The 16,254-nt window shown below is 41.1% G+C and overlaps 1 protein-coding gene across 1 annotated transcript in view; it reads right to left on the reverse strand.

Moving 5' to 3' along the window:
• Positions 1-3,690: 3,690 nt before the first annotated feature.
• The window catches only part of NKAIN4 (sodium/potassium transporting ATPase interacting 4), a gene marked incomplete at both ends in the record, with an annotated part of 41,399 nt that continues 28,835 nt past the window's right edge, over positions 3,691-16,254 (reverse strand). The window contains 3 exons of the mRNA XM_079543507.1: positions 3,691-3,779; positions 6,781-6,841; positions 14,378-14,575. Of these exons, the coding sequence (XP_079399633.1) occupies positions 3,691-3,779; positions 6,781-6,841; positions 14,378-14,575 (348 nt within the window). The remainder of the gene's footprint in view (positions 3,780-6,780; positions 6,842-14,377; positions 14,576-16,254) is intronic.

A 16,254-nucleotide genomic window follows, 5' to 3' on the forward strand; every position in this document is an offset into this window, starting at 1 on the left:
GGTGGATGTGAGGGAAGCAGGGTTAGTGAAATCAAGCTATGTAACTAAAATCAAATTAAAGCTGTAAGTTACTAATGTGATGCAGTACTCAGACTGCCAGCTTCCATTTATGTTATGGGCAGGAGCCTGTAAACTGTGTTTTGTTGCTGATCCTGGAAGTATGGCATTCAAAGGTGGGGAGATGTGTTGCCCTTCTCTATATCTTTAAAATGAATAGAGGTTATTTCCTGACATCTAGTGAGATCTTGATTTTTTTTTTCTTTTTTTTTTTTTTTTTTTTTTGCATTGAATAATGTCCAAAACTATGCTACAAGACTTCTGCTTTATAACTGAGCTCACAGAGCATTGATGCTTGAAACAAATTGAGATGTCAGAAGAATGGCTACAGCCTGCAGGAAGTGCTGGTTATCAGGATGATCTGAACCTCCTGCTGTCTTGGCAGGCATTACAGATTACTTGAAGATAACAGCTTTAGAAAGAAACTGCAAGGCTATGTTTGTTGACCCTTCTGCAGTTACAAAATGCTTTTCTTTGCTTCAAATGATAATTCTGTTACTGCAAAGACAAAATAAGAAAAGCAGTCCTGCACTGATGTCCTCTCCTATGAATCCTAGGAGAAGACAGTGGTGGAAAAAAGCACAGCCTGAGTTTGAACTTTAACTAATGAAAAGCAAGAGTTCAGCCTTTCCTTCTTTCTGGTTTTTCAATCTGATGTATTGTTGTGTGGTTAAATATTTTCACCCAGAAAGTAACTTCTATCTAAAAGGATTCCTAATTCCTAACTGTATTTATAGAACATCACTGTTGCCCTCTGAGTAGTGGAAAGGCTAAGTAAGATGAAGCTTATTTAAATCATGCCTTTGTAAGCAAAGTTCAAAAGTGTCAGTGATTTTTTTTTATTTTTTTTTTAATAAAAGTAACAGCTGACTTTGACCACTTGCAAGGCTCCAGTTAATGGAAAAGCAAGCAACTGGACTGAAGTTGAGTTCAGTAGTAGATTCAGAGATAAAGCAGGCTGATAACAGATACTGCCAGATCCCAGCCCAGTTACCAATAATAGTTTTGGGAGGTGATTTAATACAAGGCAAGAGTTTACTTAAAAATGTCTTTCAGTAGTAGGGGTAGAAGCTGAAGGCTGGAAATAGGATGCACATCTCCAATACTGAATCACTGCAATAGATTAACATAAGTCTTTATTTAAAAGTTATCTAACTCATAGGCTGGGTACTCAGTACAGAAGCTATGGGGGTTGGTCTCACACTAAGCTATGCATAGCAGAGTAGGCTAATATCATTGCTCTGTTCAAATCCATAGATGTCAAGAGATAAGAGACTAGAGAAATATGCAAGCCAGGGCAAGGCTGAGTCAGAGGGCAGAAGAGAGGAAGGAATGTGATCCTATCAGCAAAGGATAGGTGAAACTGGTGTGAAGACTACAATCCCATTGGACAAGGAATGCATTGAAGTGGTCCTGTTCAAGGCAGCAGGGCCACTATCAGGGAGAAGTTGACTACTGGCAGATTTCATCCCAAAATGAAAGCAAGTTCATAGCAGCAGCTTGCTCAGTCAGTAGCTGTAGTGGATCTGGTTTCATGCAAGGCTTCCTTCAACAAAAAAGGGAGAACAGAAAGCATGTGTTCCTCACCCCTTTCTGCTCTAAAAGTTTCACCTTGAAAGAAGTTGGATGTATTTGTTGTTTTGCATCTTCTTGGAAAGGTATAAAATGTCTTCAGTCATTGTATTAAATGATGAGAGGATTTGGCCCTCACTGCCCCCATACTGCAAAGCTCCACCTCATCATTAGCTGAGAATCAAGTATCCACTTCTACTCCCACTTCTGCATATGGAAGAGAGGCAATAGCTAGTCCAGAATAAACAAGAGTTAGTATTTGGTGGCTGTTATGAAATTTACAGAGAGTCAACTTATCTACTCCTCAGCAGCTGTTTTCACCTCCAGTTAACCAGAAAAATATTATCCTGTGCTGGGAGAAGCTATCAGTATGTGAGTGATGGTCTGAATAATGGAAATGAAGAAAGGAATTATTAGTAGCTTACTTGTGAAGACTCTTTTAAGGAAGTTTTGCAGTTCTAGTTTCTCAATGGGGATTATAATCTTCCTGTATATAAATGAAGATTTCTAAGTCATAGCTTTTTTTTTTAAAAAAAAAAACAGAATAGTCATTTTTAAGGAAAAAAAGCAACCGAAACATCATACTATAAAAATACACTACTGCATCAAGCTAGTAAATCAGGGAGCTACCTAAAGAAGTTCCAAAGCTTCTGCTGACTGTGGAAAATTCCATCTCACTGTGACAAAGTGAGAGGAAAATCAATATTTAATCTCCTATAGCATCTTTTCTAATAATGTCATTGCACCCCCGAAGTTACAAGGAATTCATCTGCTTTGCAGAAATGACCTGTTCTCCAGGTTTTGTGCTGTGTGCTGCAGTGACAAAGTGTGAAGTTCTTACTATATTACAGGGCCACATCTACAAATCTATTTTGAGGTGGTTTTTATTCCCTTTACCCTAATTTTCTTTCCTCTCCACCCATTTTTGGAAGAGCTCTTTGGTAACATTATTCCCAAAAACCAACCTCCCTTAGCAGTTGCTTTTAAAAGTTTCTGCACGCTGAACTGCCCTCTTGCAGCTCATTGTAAGAAGCATCAAAAGTTCAGATCTTACTGCTGCTTTAAACAGATAATACTGGCCTTTATGTTTGAGAATCTCATTAATAACCAGCTTTCAAGTGGACTGCATGAAAGTGTGCTCTTGTGCCTTCAGCAGCAGAAGGGGATTAGCAGAGGGCAGAAGCTGGAATTTAATGTCTCTAACACAGTGGCATGAGAGGAACTGCTTAGGATGATCGGCCTTCCAGCTCCCCCCTCTCCACTGAGCTCTTGGGATGCCACATGCATACAAGAAACTCTGTTGCCTAGAAGAAGAGTGACAACAAAGCTGAAACCTTAAGAGCAAACGTGCCCTGCATACAAACTGTCTAACACTCATTTTAATTTGGTGGTGCAATAGTTTTGTTACTTAGAAGATCTTTAGAAGCACAGACAGATACAGGAAGACCCTGTATGCAAGACGAAGTCAAATTTAACAGTGCTATTTATGATAACGTGATGGAAGGATGGCCAATCATCAAAATTGCATCAATGCATAGGTCTGAGCTCAGCTGTGACTGCCCACAGAGCTAAAGTATGGCTTAAATAACTAGCAATTGCATATATTTTATCCTGTACTTCAAGCTTAACCTGACATACCATCATTCAACTTCAAGACTGAGAATCACATTCTGCTGCTGCTATGACTTATTCTCTGCATTCACTGAGGCTGACTTTTCACTCCTCATGGCTTCTACCTGTGCCTGCTCAGACAGCACTAGTTGTTAATAAGTTTCTCTTTGCCTTCTTCAAGGAAAATGCATCCTGCAGCTAGCACAAATGTGTCCCTTCAAACTGTACTATCATAAGCTGAGCATGGCAACACAAGCTTCACCCTTGTAGGCAGGAGGTGAGCAGAGACAGTTTCATCCTTTCTGGTGTTCTACAACTTATTCATTCCTTGCATGTCTGAAAAACCTGCTGGACAAATCAACCTGTGAGAAGGAAAAAATCCAAACCCATGGCACCCTTGAGCCATCAAATACAGAGGCATGCACTGCCTCTTAGCATAGGAGATGATACTTACAGGTATGTCTGCTTGAACAAAAGGTTGGTGGGTTTTTCATTGACATGGTAGAGAGGAAATGGATCAAATCCACCAATGAAATCAACTGAAAAAAAATCAAAACTCAAATAAATAAACAAACATGGCCAGAAAGTTGAAAGGAAATGAAAGGAAAAGTAGGCGTGTGTCATGGCATAACAAAAAAAAAATGCAGAGACAGAAAGAAAAGATTTGTCAGGTATGATTGCCAAATGGAAAGCTCTGCCTGTATAGACCTCCTTTCTTGGATCTTTTAGGACAGCCTCTATGCCAAGGAGGAGATCAGCTAACATCAGACTTAAAGTGCAGAGCTAACAAAAGAACCAAACCAAAACGACTCCAGAAAAACAAGAACCTCCCTCAGGCTCCTTGGGTATTGCCACCATACTGTGACTCTGTATGATAACTGAGCTGACAAAGCCTCAGCCATTCAAGCACATGCTGAACAAGGAAGCTGGGACTGGCTTGAGACTAAATGCCAGCAGAGAAGTTGGCAGGCCAGCAGTGCCCTTGAAGGTTATACAGTGAAGTGGGTATTTTATTGCCCCACTTGTCTTTCCTGCAAGACAGACTGCAGCAGCTTTGGAGAACCGTAGATAATACTCCATTATCTTCAGTTCTGATATTTTTCAGGTCCCCTCTGCCAACTCAATTTCTTTTAATTGTATACAAAGAGAAACAATGCTTCCCTTCTCCAGCATTCACAAAAGGGCAATGTAACTAAGCAAGGAATGCTTTAAGTGACAACTCCCTCAGTAACCATGGAAAGTTTCTCCAAGTCTCTCTTCGTTCACCTGAAATTAGGCCAAGTCTTTATTACCAAGCTGACCAACGTAGCTGGATCAGTAGGGTCAGATGTAGTGCAATGTGTGACTGACCTAGCAGGCCCTGCAAAAACCTGTAATGTTTATCCAATCCACATCACTGTCTGATGCTGAGTTAGGGAATCTTGTTTGGAAGTGTGAAAGCTACCCCATTCAAATGCCATTTAAATATGACTGGAACATTGCTAAGTATATGAATGCCTTTTACTTTCCTGAAGGTGGCACTATTATTTTAGATTTTAGCTGATGGTTTTGTTTTTTAAATGAACAAACAATAGAAAAAAAAAATATTTACTGAACACATATGATAGGAAAAAAAACTCTGAAAATACATTTAGAAACTCAGAGACGATGTATCCTCACAAATTCCATATTAATGAATAGCTTCATGCTGATACTGTGATTCTGGAACTGTGGGTTGATGGGAAGTCTGCAGAGGTTCTAAGTATACTGGGGGGATAATTCCTAGTAGTTCCAGTGAGACTTAAACTTTTCTTAACTGCGTTAAAGAAATAAAAACACCTCATTTGAAAACATCAAAACTAGAAAACCCTAAAAACACAAAATTTTCAGTAACTGTCTTGTACCTTGCACAAACAACAGCCAATTCAACTGAGCATCCTATTGCGTCCCTTTAAAGTCTTACCCATGGATCACTGTGCTACCACCAATATATCTGAGTGCACTAGCATGTCTAAAATATTCTTGCCCACAGTTCAGCATTAGTAGGTCCCTACTGCTGTGTTTTCTCATGAAAATCACGTTAGCATGAGCTTCCTGATTAATGTGCCTCAGCACTTATAATTACTTCATGCTGCATATCAAAGGAACATTTAAAGGAAACCACAAATGGAAAAGAAAATTAAAAACACAGCTCAAATTTGTTCGGGTCACTGGAAGGATCTACCACTGTGAGTGTGAAATATTGATGGTTTGTCATTGTTAATTATTCAAGCTGACATTTTAACTCCAAGCTGAGAAACTGGGAGAGGAAAAGAATTTGTTAGTGGGGAAAAAAAAACAACAAACCATATCCTGAAATTTACAGCTCTGTATTTCTAGATAATGCTTCCTTCCACATGACTGCCTCTCCCCATCCTAACATAAGCCCTGTCAAGTTGTTAATTCACAATATTCAAAAGAGGCTCTGAATTCAAGTTATTTAGCCAGTTAGAGAGCTATAGGGTAATTTTAAAGATATTACTTACAATGTAACACCTTCACTAAATGCATTTCCAAGTTCTGAACAAATGATCAATAAAGCCAGTAGAATCATAGAAGGAGTTCAGCCACGTAGGAAACAACAGCCAAACATGAGAACAAGTCAGATAAGAAACGTATCTCATCTCACCCGTGTGAACCAACATTTTTCACATACTTTCAAGATATCCAGTACAAAGCTGTCATTTTTCAGCTAACATCCATACCAGCTGCTCTTTAAAACAACAGAGCTATTTGCACTAAAGGAAGTGATATTTGGATATAAAGCCTTTGAATCTGATCCTGACCTAGAGTAAACTGGCCTAGACCCTCTGATTTCCTTAAGGCTATTCCAATTTAAACATTCTGAGAGCTGAAAAACAAAGGCAAAATATTGCGATTGAAATCGGATTTCACATTCATTTGAACTCTATGCATCCATTCTTTTGTGTATGAAAGTACTGGTCTCAGGGGGAGTTTTAGAAGGGCAATAACCTAGGACCAGGCTATAGGTATCTGTATAGATCCTACAGACTCAACCATCCATGTGATTTCCCTGAATTTTCTTTTCTGCCCCATCACAGAGAATACATGACACTTGAGAGATCTGCCTACCAAACACAACGGAGTCAGCTCCCTCATCCTTCCTGTGATTCACATATGCTACTTTTGCTTTTAAATTAAGGTCAGGTTGGTTCTTGGCAACAAATCTCATGTTCTGCTTTATCCTCATATTTTGGCAGGTGGTCCAGTTAAATATAAAGCTGTATTCTTTGCTATAGGCTCTCTTAGTTGCATTTCAGTGGTATTACTGTTCAGCTGAAGAAGTCCTGGAGGAGTAACTAGATTACACTAACACTTAGTGATGTGGGGAAAAAATATCACAGAAAAATATCCAGTCTTTGAAAGGTAGGTAGTACCACATCACATGGATGGAGAAATGGAAAGAGATCTTATGGCAACTCATCCTTGACAGATAAACATCTGAGAGAGAAAGAAAATTGAATAAAATCTTTGCCAAAGGATCTGTTGATAAATACTTACAGCTGTCTTCTTCCTCTGTAAAAACACTAACAACGTAACAGGCGTAGACAAAACCCACCAGCTAGAAAATAGAGAGAATAAATCATTTCAGCATCAATCTTGCAAGGCTGGTCAGAACTTACTTGGCACGATTTTAGCAGCCAATATTTATTCTCCGGTTGGCAGCACTACTGAAATGGTGTAGCCAAGTGATATTTATTGTAAGGAATGGAGTGCAGGTGTAGGCTTAGACGAAGACACTGCAGGGAGCACAGTCAGAGCTCAAAACAAAATACTTGCAAGACCCGTCCTCACCTTCAGAGTAGAGACCTGCTGTTGCCAGAATGATTGGGAAAAACATGGGCTGCATTTATGTATTTATTAATACAAGAACGACCACGTTAAGTTAACTCTTAAGAAGTGATGGGGATGCAAGGGTGTGCCTGATGTCTGTATACAGGACAGACACACAGCACTAGATGTTATTAACAGGAACAAGAACTCATCAGCTTTGTATTTTTGTAATAAATGGCTTGGAAGGGTAGAGAAATTACTTGGGTGAAGGAGTTACTAGCAAGATGAGAGTAGTTTTTATGCAGATGACATAGAATCTTAGTTAACCAGAAAATCAGTGATATACCAGCAGTAACATTCAGAACTGCTGAGATATTTTCTAAGTTACGCATGGAGATCAAAATTCATCGGAAGAAAATTCCAGTCTTACTTCAGGTCCACATTTTTTTACATATCCCTCTATCTTTGGAGAATAAACACTTCCACATGAGGTAATCAAGCTTTGGGCATGCAAAGTAAATGGCTGGAGCATGGTGAAAAACAAGCAAGGCAATAGCAATGGTTTTAATTCACACATTGCATAGACCAGCAGGAAATTGCCACTTCCTAGGAACCAGATAGAAACAGGAACAGTAAAACAACAGGGTGCCTCTCAAGTAACACCTACCCTGGTGTGGTGTGACCATCTTGTCAACTGATTGCTCAGAGCAGCACTTAGAGCAGAAAACATGAGTGAACATTAAAAAGCACTTTATGGTGGCCTAGTGAGTCTGTGCTTAGTTGACAGTCTGTAGAAGTTCTAACATGTCAGAACTGCCTCGTTCCATCTCAGTACCAAGTTTTCACCCAGCCTGAACAGAGAAACAAGCTCTTGGTACTATGGGAGTTAAACATTCCAGATCCAGCAAGGTTTTATTTTGCTCTGCCTTCTTTCTGTTAATCAAATATCCTCCCCATCCTTCATTTTACATCTTCACATAACACCCCACTTAGCAGTATCTTGGTTGACAGTAACTGTATTAGTAAAGTTATTGTGAGACATAATTGTTTTCCACTGTGAACTCAATTTTCTTGAACAAGAGTTAGAATGTAACATACAGTGACTCACTCTATGGGAAGACAGAATGATGCATGATGAACCCAGAAAAGTAGAGTCCATTCATTTTTAATATGACAGAAGCATACATCACACTAGAAAACAAAAGGCAAGTTAATGAGATTTCTACTGGGGAGTTATAAGGTATCCTTGATTTCCCATGCTCTCTCAGACAAAAAACACCTCGTTGGAAGGAAATGGAATATTTTCATAGCATCACTAAGCCTTGTATCTCCTTTACAATCTCCTATAATCACATAAGAGACAAGCTAGCTCTCTTTTGTCTCGGGTGAATCTGATCAAAACATATCCCAGTACCTTGGTGGAGGAGAGGTGGCCCTATGCATTCAACGTTTCCCTTGTGCATTTTGAAAACCAGTGCTGCTTCACGCTAAGTTTCTATAAACTACAGCAAACTTTGCTCAGAAAAAAAGTCCTTCCAGGCACGCTGGAAACAGCAAGGCCACACGTGTTGACCAGCTGATTTTACCTGCTGACTTTGACAATCGCCTCCAAACAGAGCTATTTCTTTCTAAAAGCGAACAAAGCAAACAAGGGCCAGAACAGTCAGACTTCTTCTTCTTCTCATGCTCTTTTCGTGCCACCAACAACGGCTTCGTTTCCCTCCTTCGGGCCGCGGGGCGAGTGGCGGAGCTGGCCGTGGTGCTGAAGCGGGCCCGCATTGCCAGCCCCAGCCGCGCCCAGACAAGTGACTGTAAGCCAGCAACGCAAACCCTTATAAATGCTCCTGGAAAAATAAAATGCTTCAGCTTAAAGTCGGCACAGCATTCAGTGGACGTCTCAGCACTTTACTGTATGTTCTTGTCTCTGATGTGCGTTTGCAGTTACCTCAGAATCAAATTAGGAGAGTGATTATGCATATTTTTTGCGATTGCTCTGCCATATGTATTTAAGCTTAAAGATCCAGCAAGATATATCACAAGATATAAGGTCAAAGCATGTGATTTACATGCACACACATATCCAAGCAGGAAAGATGCATCCTGAACATATGCTCTGATTCCAAGGAAATCCGAGGGAGGTCTTCTCTTTTCCCAGAATTTCCTGTCACGCCTTAGAGTAAGAGCTTTGGGGTAATAACCATGCAAAATGCATCTCTGAATCAGTCCACTATTACTGTATGCTATAACATACACACACACACACCAACTTTATCTAAGTTTGCAATTTCCGATATCCATTTCAGGAAACTCCCAATTCCAGCTCCATTAGAGTGGGGAGTTTTGTTTTTATTCAGCTCCTGATTGTTTCAAAATGACTTGATTCACGTTTAATATTTTCTTGCATTAATCTAATAACCCATTCCTTCTTGACAAGAGTTTCATCAATAATAAATTGCTTATTCAATGTAATATTTTCTTTTTTATTCAAGAAAGTCTTGCAGCCTGTCCAGAACAGGATAGCTTCAGTGACAAATGAGAGAAGAAACAACAGGAACATGAATTGGATTTTCATTGGCTGACCTAAACTATAATTAAAAATATCACCTCAGGGATTTAGTGAACTCCACCTACATGAATTGTGAATGAAAGATAGCTAGAGGGGAGGACTGCCATTCCTATTATCTGGTCTCTTTCACTGGAGGAGTCTACTAGAACATGGAGTGAGCAGACTCAAAAGATACCAGTGGTGCCCTTCTGATTTCGTTCTTGAAGGAGACACTTCAAACCCCCAGACATCACCAAGGTTAGCAGCAGTTAACACAGAAGAAAGCTGCAGAGGCCATGACTTTGGATGTAATTTCACACCTGCTCAAAACAGAATCTTTGTTGCTCATTTCAGTAAGAAAGACTTTGTTTTAAGCTCTACTGTCTCAGGGAATAGCAGTAATTCTTAGATCTTTACAAATTATATAGGGGAGGTGGAAGAGGAGGAAATAAGCCAATTGAACTTATGAAATACTGAAAAGTTAGTGAGGTAAAAATGACACTAAGCTATTGCTCTAATTCCCCAAAGAATGTTCTTGGGCTTCAGCCTCTGCTGCAGTTTCTCCACGTGCTCTGCATGTTCAGTACCAGCTTCCTCCAGGCTGCACAAGTATCCAATTAAGCTTTTTATTAGGAACACATGTTGCAGACAGGTGTGTTCAGTCAGTCTGTCAGACAGCCTGGGAACGCACGCGCTGCTGAACGAGAGAGAATGGATATGGGATGTCCTAAATGTTCTTTGGGCAAGTCAGCAAAGCAAGAAAGGCAGAGATGACAAGTGTACCCAAAATTATAAAGAAAAGAAATCCATTCCTCAGTCATCTCAAGTAACTTTTTAATAGCAAATTTGAATAATCCTCATGGAAAAGAAGCACTGAAAGTATTGGAGCCGCAAACATTGAGTTACAGGAAGAGCTAAAGAAATAGACCATCTGGCTACAAGTGTACAAAATACATGAAAAATGGGAAGACAAATTTTAGGAGGTGTTACCATTGCTTGTGTAAAATCTTAGCTTTAAACTTACATCCGTCCTAGTAAAAAATTCTGGTCTCTTCAACTCTTCCCTCCAGAGAAAAGAGAAACCTGTGATTCCTTTTTTTCCCCCACCACAAACAATACATTCAGAATCCCCTTCTTCAGTGCAGATGAATTCCATGTTTCACTTCTAATCAAAGCTAAGGAAGCATGTATGTTCTCAGTGCAAAAGGGTATATAGATACAGAAATCTCTGGCCAATTCACAAAAAGCAAAAACCAGCCTGTGAAAAAAAAAACTACTATGACCAAAAAGTCAAATGGAGCAAAATGCTTTGGTTCCCTGACCTCTTTACTTTTTGGATGCAGTCACAACCACTGAAAATCTAGCTTCTGCCAACAGCAAAGCATCTCCTGCGCCTTGCTTCTCACGTAACATCTGCTGTCAAATCTTGCATTGCTGCCTTCCTGGGAACCTTCCAACCTGTCAGTTGGAGTGAAAACAGCAGACAGGCAGGCAAAGGGAAGAGATTTCCAATTTCCACCCCATTCAACAGAGCCTCAGGAAAAGCCTAACCCTCCAACTCCCAGAACTACCATATGGGTAGCCCAGAGCTACGCCACATATTTCAAAATCAGAAATCACTCCTCTCCCTGCTGGCTAGCAAGATGGGGGGATGCAAGATAAATCCTTGCTAAGAATACAAAACAGATTTTTTGGTTGCTGTTGCATTTCCTGATTGGGTTGGTAGGATTACATGTATGGTGACATTTCTATACTAGTACTGATTTGAAGAAGTTTTGTTCTAACAAGTTTTTTCTCTTCCAGTATCTTCTGTTCTAAAGCATCAAGCAAGATTTTCATACTGGGCCATACAGCTATTCATACCATGAATAACTGTTGACTGATATGCCCAAGTTTGATCCCACTCCATATTAAAGCAGTCGTTTTTGCCTTCAAGAAATACAGACAAGCTATAAACAAAAGTAGAGTGAGACCTTATGCATACTCTTCAAATATATGCACAGGAGTGGGATAATACAGCCACAGCAGGAGTCAAGATGACAGCCGTCACTGTGGTTACCATATGGCCTAGGGTTTGCTTTCTCTTTCCTCTGGCATGTAAGATCAACTTCAGCAAGATTAACTCAACCTTTTCCCGAGTACACAACACAGTGTACTATAGTCCTCAAAACTCTGAAGGAATTGGTATCCCCAGAAAACAAAGAACTCCTCAGCTAGATACTGCATAATTATAGAACACTGATCTTGCACTGCTGGATCACAAATCAAAACCAGCAACAACAACAACAAATCAAATTCTAAAAACCCTTAAAGCAAAACCAACAGAAGAACACAACAATTTTGCCTGTCCCTCCCCCTTCTTAACTGACTATTCAGATCTCAAATGCGCAGCACACAAGGAGGGAATTAGGTCACGTCACTGCCCCCCCTGAGCCTTCAGTTCCTAATTTTTGCAGTATTGATCCAGCCCCTCTGCCCGCCTGCTGCGCAGTACCTGCCAGGCACTCTGAGAACAGCAGCCTGTAATAAAATCTGCCTTAAAATGAGATAAAGGGAACAAAAAATACTGGCAGGGATCAAAGAGTTTGACCCTTAGAGGCTAAAATGGGAGAGAACTGGCTGTTTTCAGGCAAGGTCTGAGTGAGAATATGAAAAAGCTTTCTTTCTGCCTTACCTCAGCAAAGCAGGGAGAAGTAGTTCTATTCTCCCCAGTACATGACAAAACTATGTATTTCAGAACTGGCAGGAGCTACAGGCCTGGGGCTTCAATATTCTACTTTTATTACAGGACAAGTAGAAATCTACCTCACTCTGTACAGCTCAGCCCACGTGGCTTTCTTGCATATAAGTACTGTATTCTCATTTCCAGCGTTTAGGATGCAAAACCTACTGCAACTGAAGTCCCAGAGAAAAAGATAGAGAAAATATTTTCCCACATTTTATTTTATCTTACAGTTCCCTCTTCTGTTTCTCTATCCGCCCCTTGTGGTGTCCTGTGGATGAAAGGTGAAGGAGAAAACACTCCCAGGGACACAAACTCATACACATCTGTGTGACCACTTAGATTAGGGCCATCTGCTCAAGTTAGTTAGCTGATGTAAAGCAAAGGTCTTTCTCATCCAACCTGGGACTATTTGTTGGCCAAGCTTGTACCTGGGGCACAGGTACTTGTGTCAGTCAGATGTGTAGAAAGGACGCTAACAGTGACACTTTGATTTCTGGGAAGTTCTGACTTCACCAAACTCAGGACCGGCACCAGATCATCAGCATCAGTCCTGTTCCAGCTAACAGCTCTCAAAGAAAACAGCTTCTAATCTTTTGGATGCCTAGGTTCTCTCATACAAACGCACTGATGCAACTCGCAGATCTTTTGATTTGAAACGCCCTCCCTGAAGGAAAACTCACAGAATATTAACGGCCTGCATAGAAGCCAGGGAGCCCATCCAACTCAGGAAACAGGAACTTCTCCCTCTGCCTGGTTTGTGTGACATAGCCAGAACAGAGTCCGAGTCTTGCCTGCTCCCTGCAGTTCACTGGGTCACATGGATTATCCCAGCTAATAGGAAATACAGGATGAAGACAGTGGAAATTTGTACCAAAAATGTGCAGAGAAGTACTTGCAACTCCAGAAGTTTGAAGTTTCTCTGTATTTCCAACCCTTTATCATTTCATCGAGGCAAGTTACTCCTTTTTAAGCCAAAACTGAAAGCTGAAATGCAGGTATTTCAACTATCCGTGTCAGTTTGTACTTAAGGCCACTGACCACAAAGTAACAAACCAAAGCAGATTAGAAAGTTGTGGGTTGCTAACACCACTGCAGCTACAAAAGGCAAGAGCACCCATGAAATAAGGCAGACAGCAGACCTTTTCCTTCAGCTAATTTTACAGAGACATGAGAAGCAATTAATTAACAGTGAACATTAAGGACACTGAACTTTGGTTCAGTGAGTGAGTGGAGTGGAGTGAGTTTGGTTTGGTGAGTGGAGACAGGACGAGGGGAAATGGCCAGAAACTGGAGCATAGGAAGTTCCGCACAAACATGCGCAAGAACTTCTTTACAGTGAGGGTGACGGAGCACTGGAACAGGCTGCCCAGGGAGGTGGTGGAGTCTCCTTCTCTGGAGATGTTCAAGACCTGCCTGGATGCCGACCTGTGCTACCTGGTATAGGGAACCTGCTTTGGCGGGGGGGTTGGACTCGATGATCTCGGGAGGTCCCTTCCAACCCCTGCAGTTCTGTGATTCTGTGAACTACTGCAGAGTATTTAAAGACTATGGAAAACTCAGATGAGGAAAGAGTCAATAGAAATATTTAATGCACATCTTAAGCATCAGCAGAAATAAAACATGCTGCTTTCTGTGGTTCCTTAAAGTCTATTTCACTTTCTGGCAGTGAGGATTTTCTCCCTTTTACTTCTTCACAATAAAAACACATATTTTTGCTCCCTCACCCATCATTAAGTCACACGGAACAGAAGAAATCCTTCTTTAGAAGAGTCTCTATCCGTATTCAAACACAAATTTCCCCACTCCAGCAGGGATACAGAATGATTTGTTATTGGACGGCTGCGTGTGATGCATAATTCTGTTAGATTTCTGCTATTCGTTTCCAAATCTTTACAGCAATATTATTCACAAGAGAGAAGAACATTTACAGAAGCTTTTGCAATCAGATGATGTAAAAAAAATCAGTGGAAAGTAGAGACCACTCACGCACCTGGAAACAAACCAGCATCTCCTCAATAACCACCGCCCTGCAGCACTCTCAGCACCGTACTCACCGCAATCAGGATCTGGAAGGAGCTGTGCATGACCTCAATGTAGCGATACTCCAGGGCACAGCCTATCACAGAGATATAGGAGTGGCTGTCCAGTCCTGCGATGCCAGACATCGAAGCCTCCTTCCTTACACAGCCAGGACCGTTTTCACTCCACCACGACTGGTGCCGGGAGATGTTAAACGTCAAGAGCTCACTGTCCTGAGAAGTTGCAAAGATAACTCCGTTTACTCTGAGAGTATCTGACATGCTGTATTAAAAAATCAATGGAAACTTAAAGTTTTTCACATCCTCGCTCTCAAGAAATGCTATCACAGATCAAAATACATTGGCCTTATATTCAGTATTAAAAGCATCCTGTAAAAAAACAAAAACAAAAAACCATATGCTATGGGTCTGTCCTCCGAGCACTGAAAGCAAATCAGAAGGAAATTAACTTCATACCCCCAGAGTGATTTTCAAAACCCAACAGATCTTCCTGTGCTCCTAGGTTTTAATCCATCCAACAAGTTCCCCTACTATTTTAAACTGTCCAATTTCCTTCCACACTCTTAACATATGGTGTTTCTGCCTCTCCTGTTAACTTCATGCACTGCCAGCCTCAGGTCAAATTACCCAGCTGAGCTGACCTCACAGTGATGATTGCAGCTTCTTACAAACACTTTTCCAGGAATTCCTTTTCAACTCTACTTCAGCAGGCTTTTTTGTTTTGCTCTTATCTTTGCCAATTTGACAACCAATGCAATCATGAGTAGTGCAGGAGTTGTGTGTGCAAGCAGCTGCTCATTTAAAAGTGACAACACACTTGAGAAAATAATGATACCAATTGTTATGCCCAAGAGTTCTTAGGGATTTTGAGCTTACAGGACACAGCAAAGTCCTCTTCCAAATGGAAAAACACATTGAGAACTAGAGGAAAGGCACAGGAAAGATCAAGCACATCACTGCAGAGATGAGCACGAAGTGCCTGGGTGCCCAGCATCACTCCAATGATCAACAATGCCTTTTGGCCATAGTGCAGAATAAGGAATTGCAAGTTTTATTCTGAAGGATAGATTGCCACACAGGTCAGGCAGAGAATCCATGCATCTCTACTGGGTAGAAATAAATATTGGATACATTCCCCTAAGGTGAATTGTTCCACACCTATCCACATACTACCTAGCACTCTCACACTGGAATCCTACATGCTGCCTGCAGAAAAGAGGCAGCTCCCAAAAATGCAGCAGTCCAAGCCTGGAATATTCACACTTCCTAACATGAGAAACGTAGCGGGGCAGCTCTGCAGCCTTGATTCCCCATGGGGTCCAGAGGCATCAACAGACAGAGCAGCTAATCCAGTCTGAATCACACTCAGGAGAGACGGCTCATCTCCACTGCCAGTAGAGGGAGCTCAGCCAGGTAGGCCAGCAGATACGTTTTCTCGTGTCTGCATTCATAGCCGGGGGCAAACCAGAGTTACAAGGGCAGAAAATTAGAGTGGCAGCCAGACTTGTGAATAGAAGCCAACCGCCCCAGTACACACATCGTGTAGAAACCCCCCACTGCAACACAGGTACTCAAAAACAGTTTGCAGAGCTGTTATTAAAATATGCTGCAGGAAGCACATGTTAAGAAATGTGGACAATTAAGTGAAAAGACAGCTGCCAAGTTCCCGACGTGATCACTACAACAGATGGGATGTGTTTTACAGTAGATGGAGGAGGGCACGGGGATGAAGTACGGCACCAGTGCAAAAGCAGTCTGAATAGCAAAGGAAAGACAATAGAGAAGATTTAACAGTTGGGAATGCAAAGGGAGCTGTCTGCATTTTAAAGGCTGAGAGGAATAATGAGATTGGCAGCTCCAGGATAACACACACAGTGCAAGGTGCTGCGCTA

The sequence above is a fragment of the Tetrao urogallus genome (genome assembly GCF_951394365.1).
Source record: "Tetrao urogallus genome assembly, chromosome: 16".
In the NCBI taxonomy this organism is placed as follows: Eukaryota; Metazoa; Chordata; class Aves; order Galliformes; family Phasianidae; genus Tetrao; species Tetrao urogallus.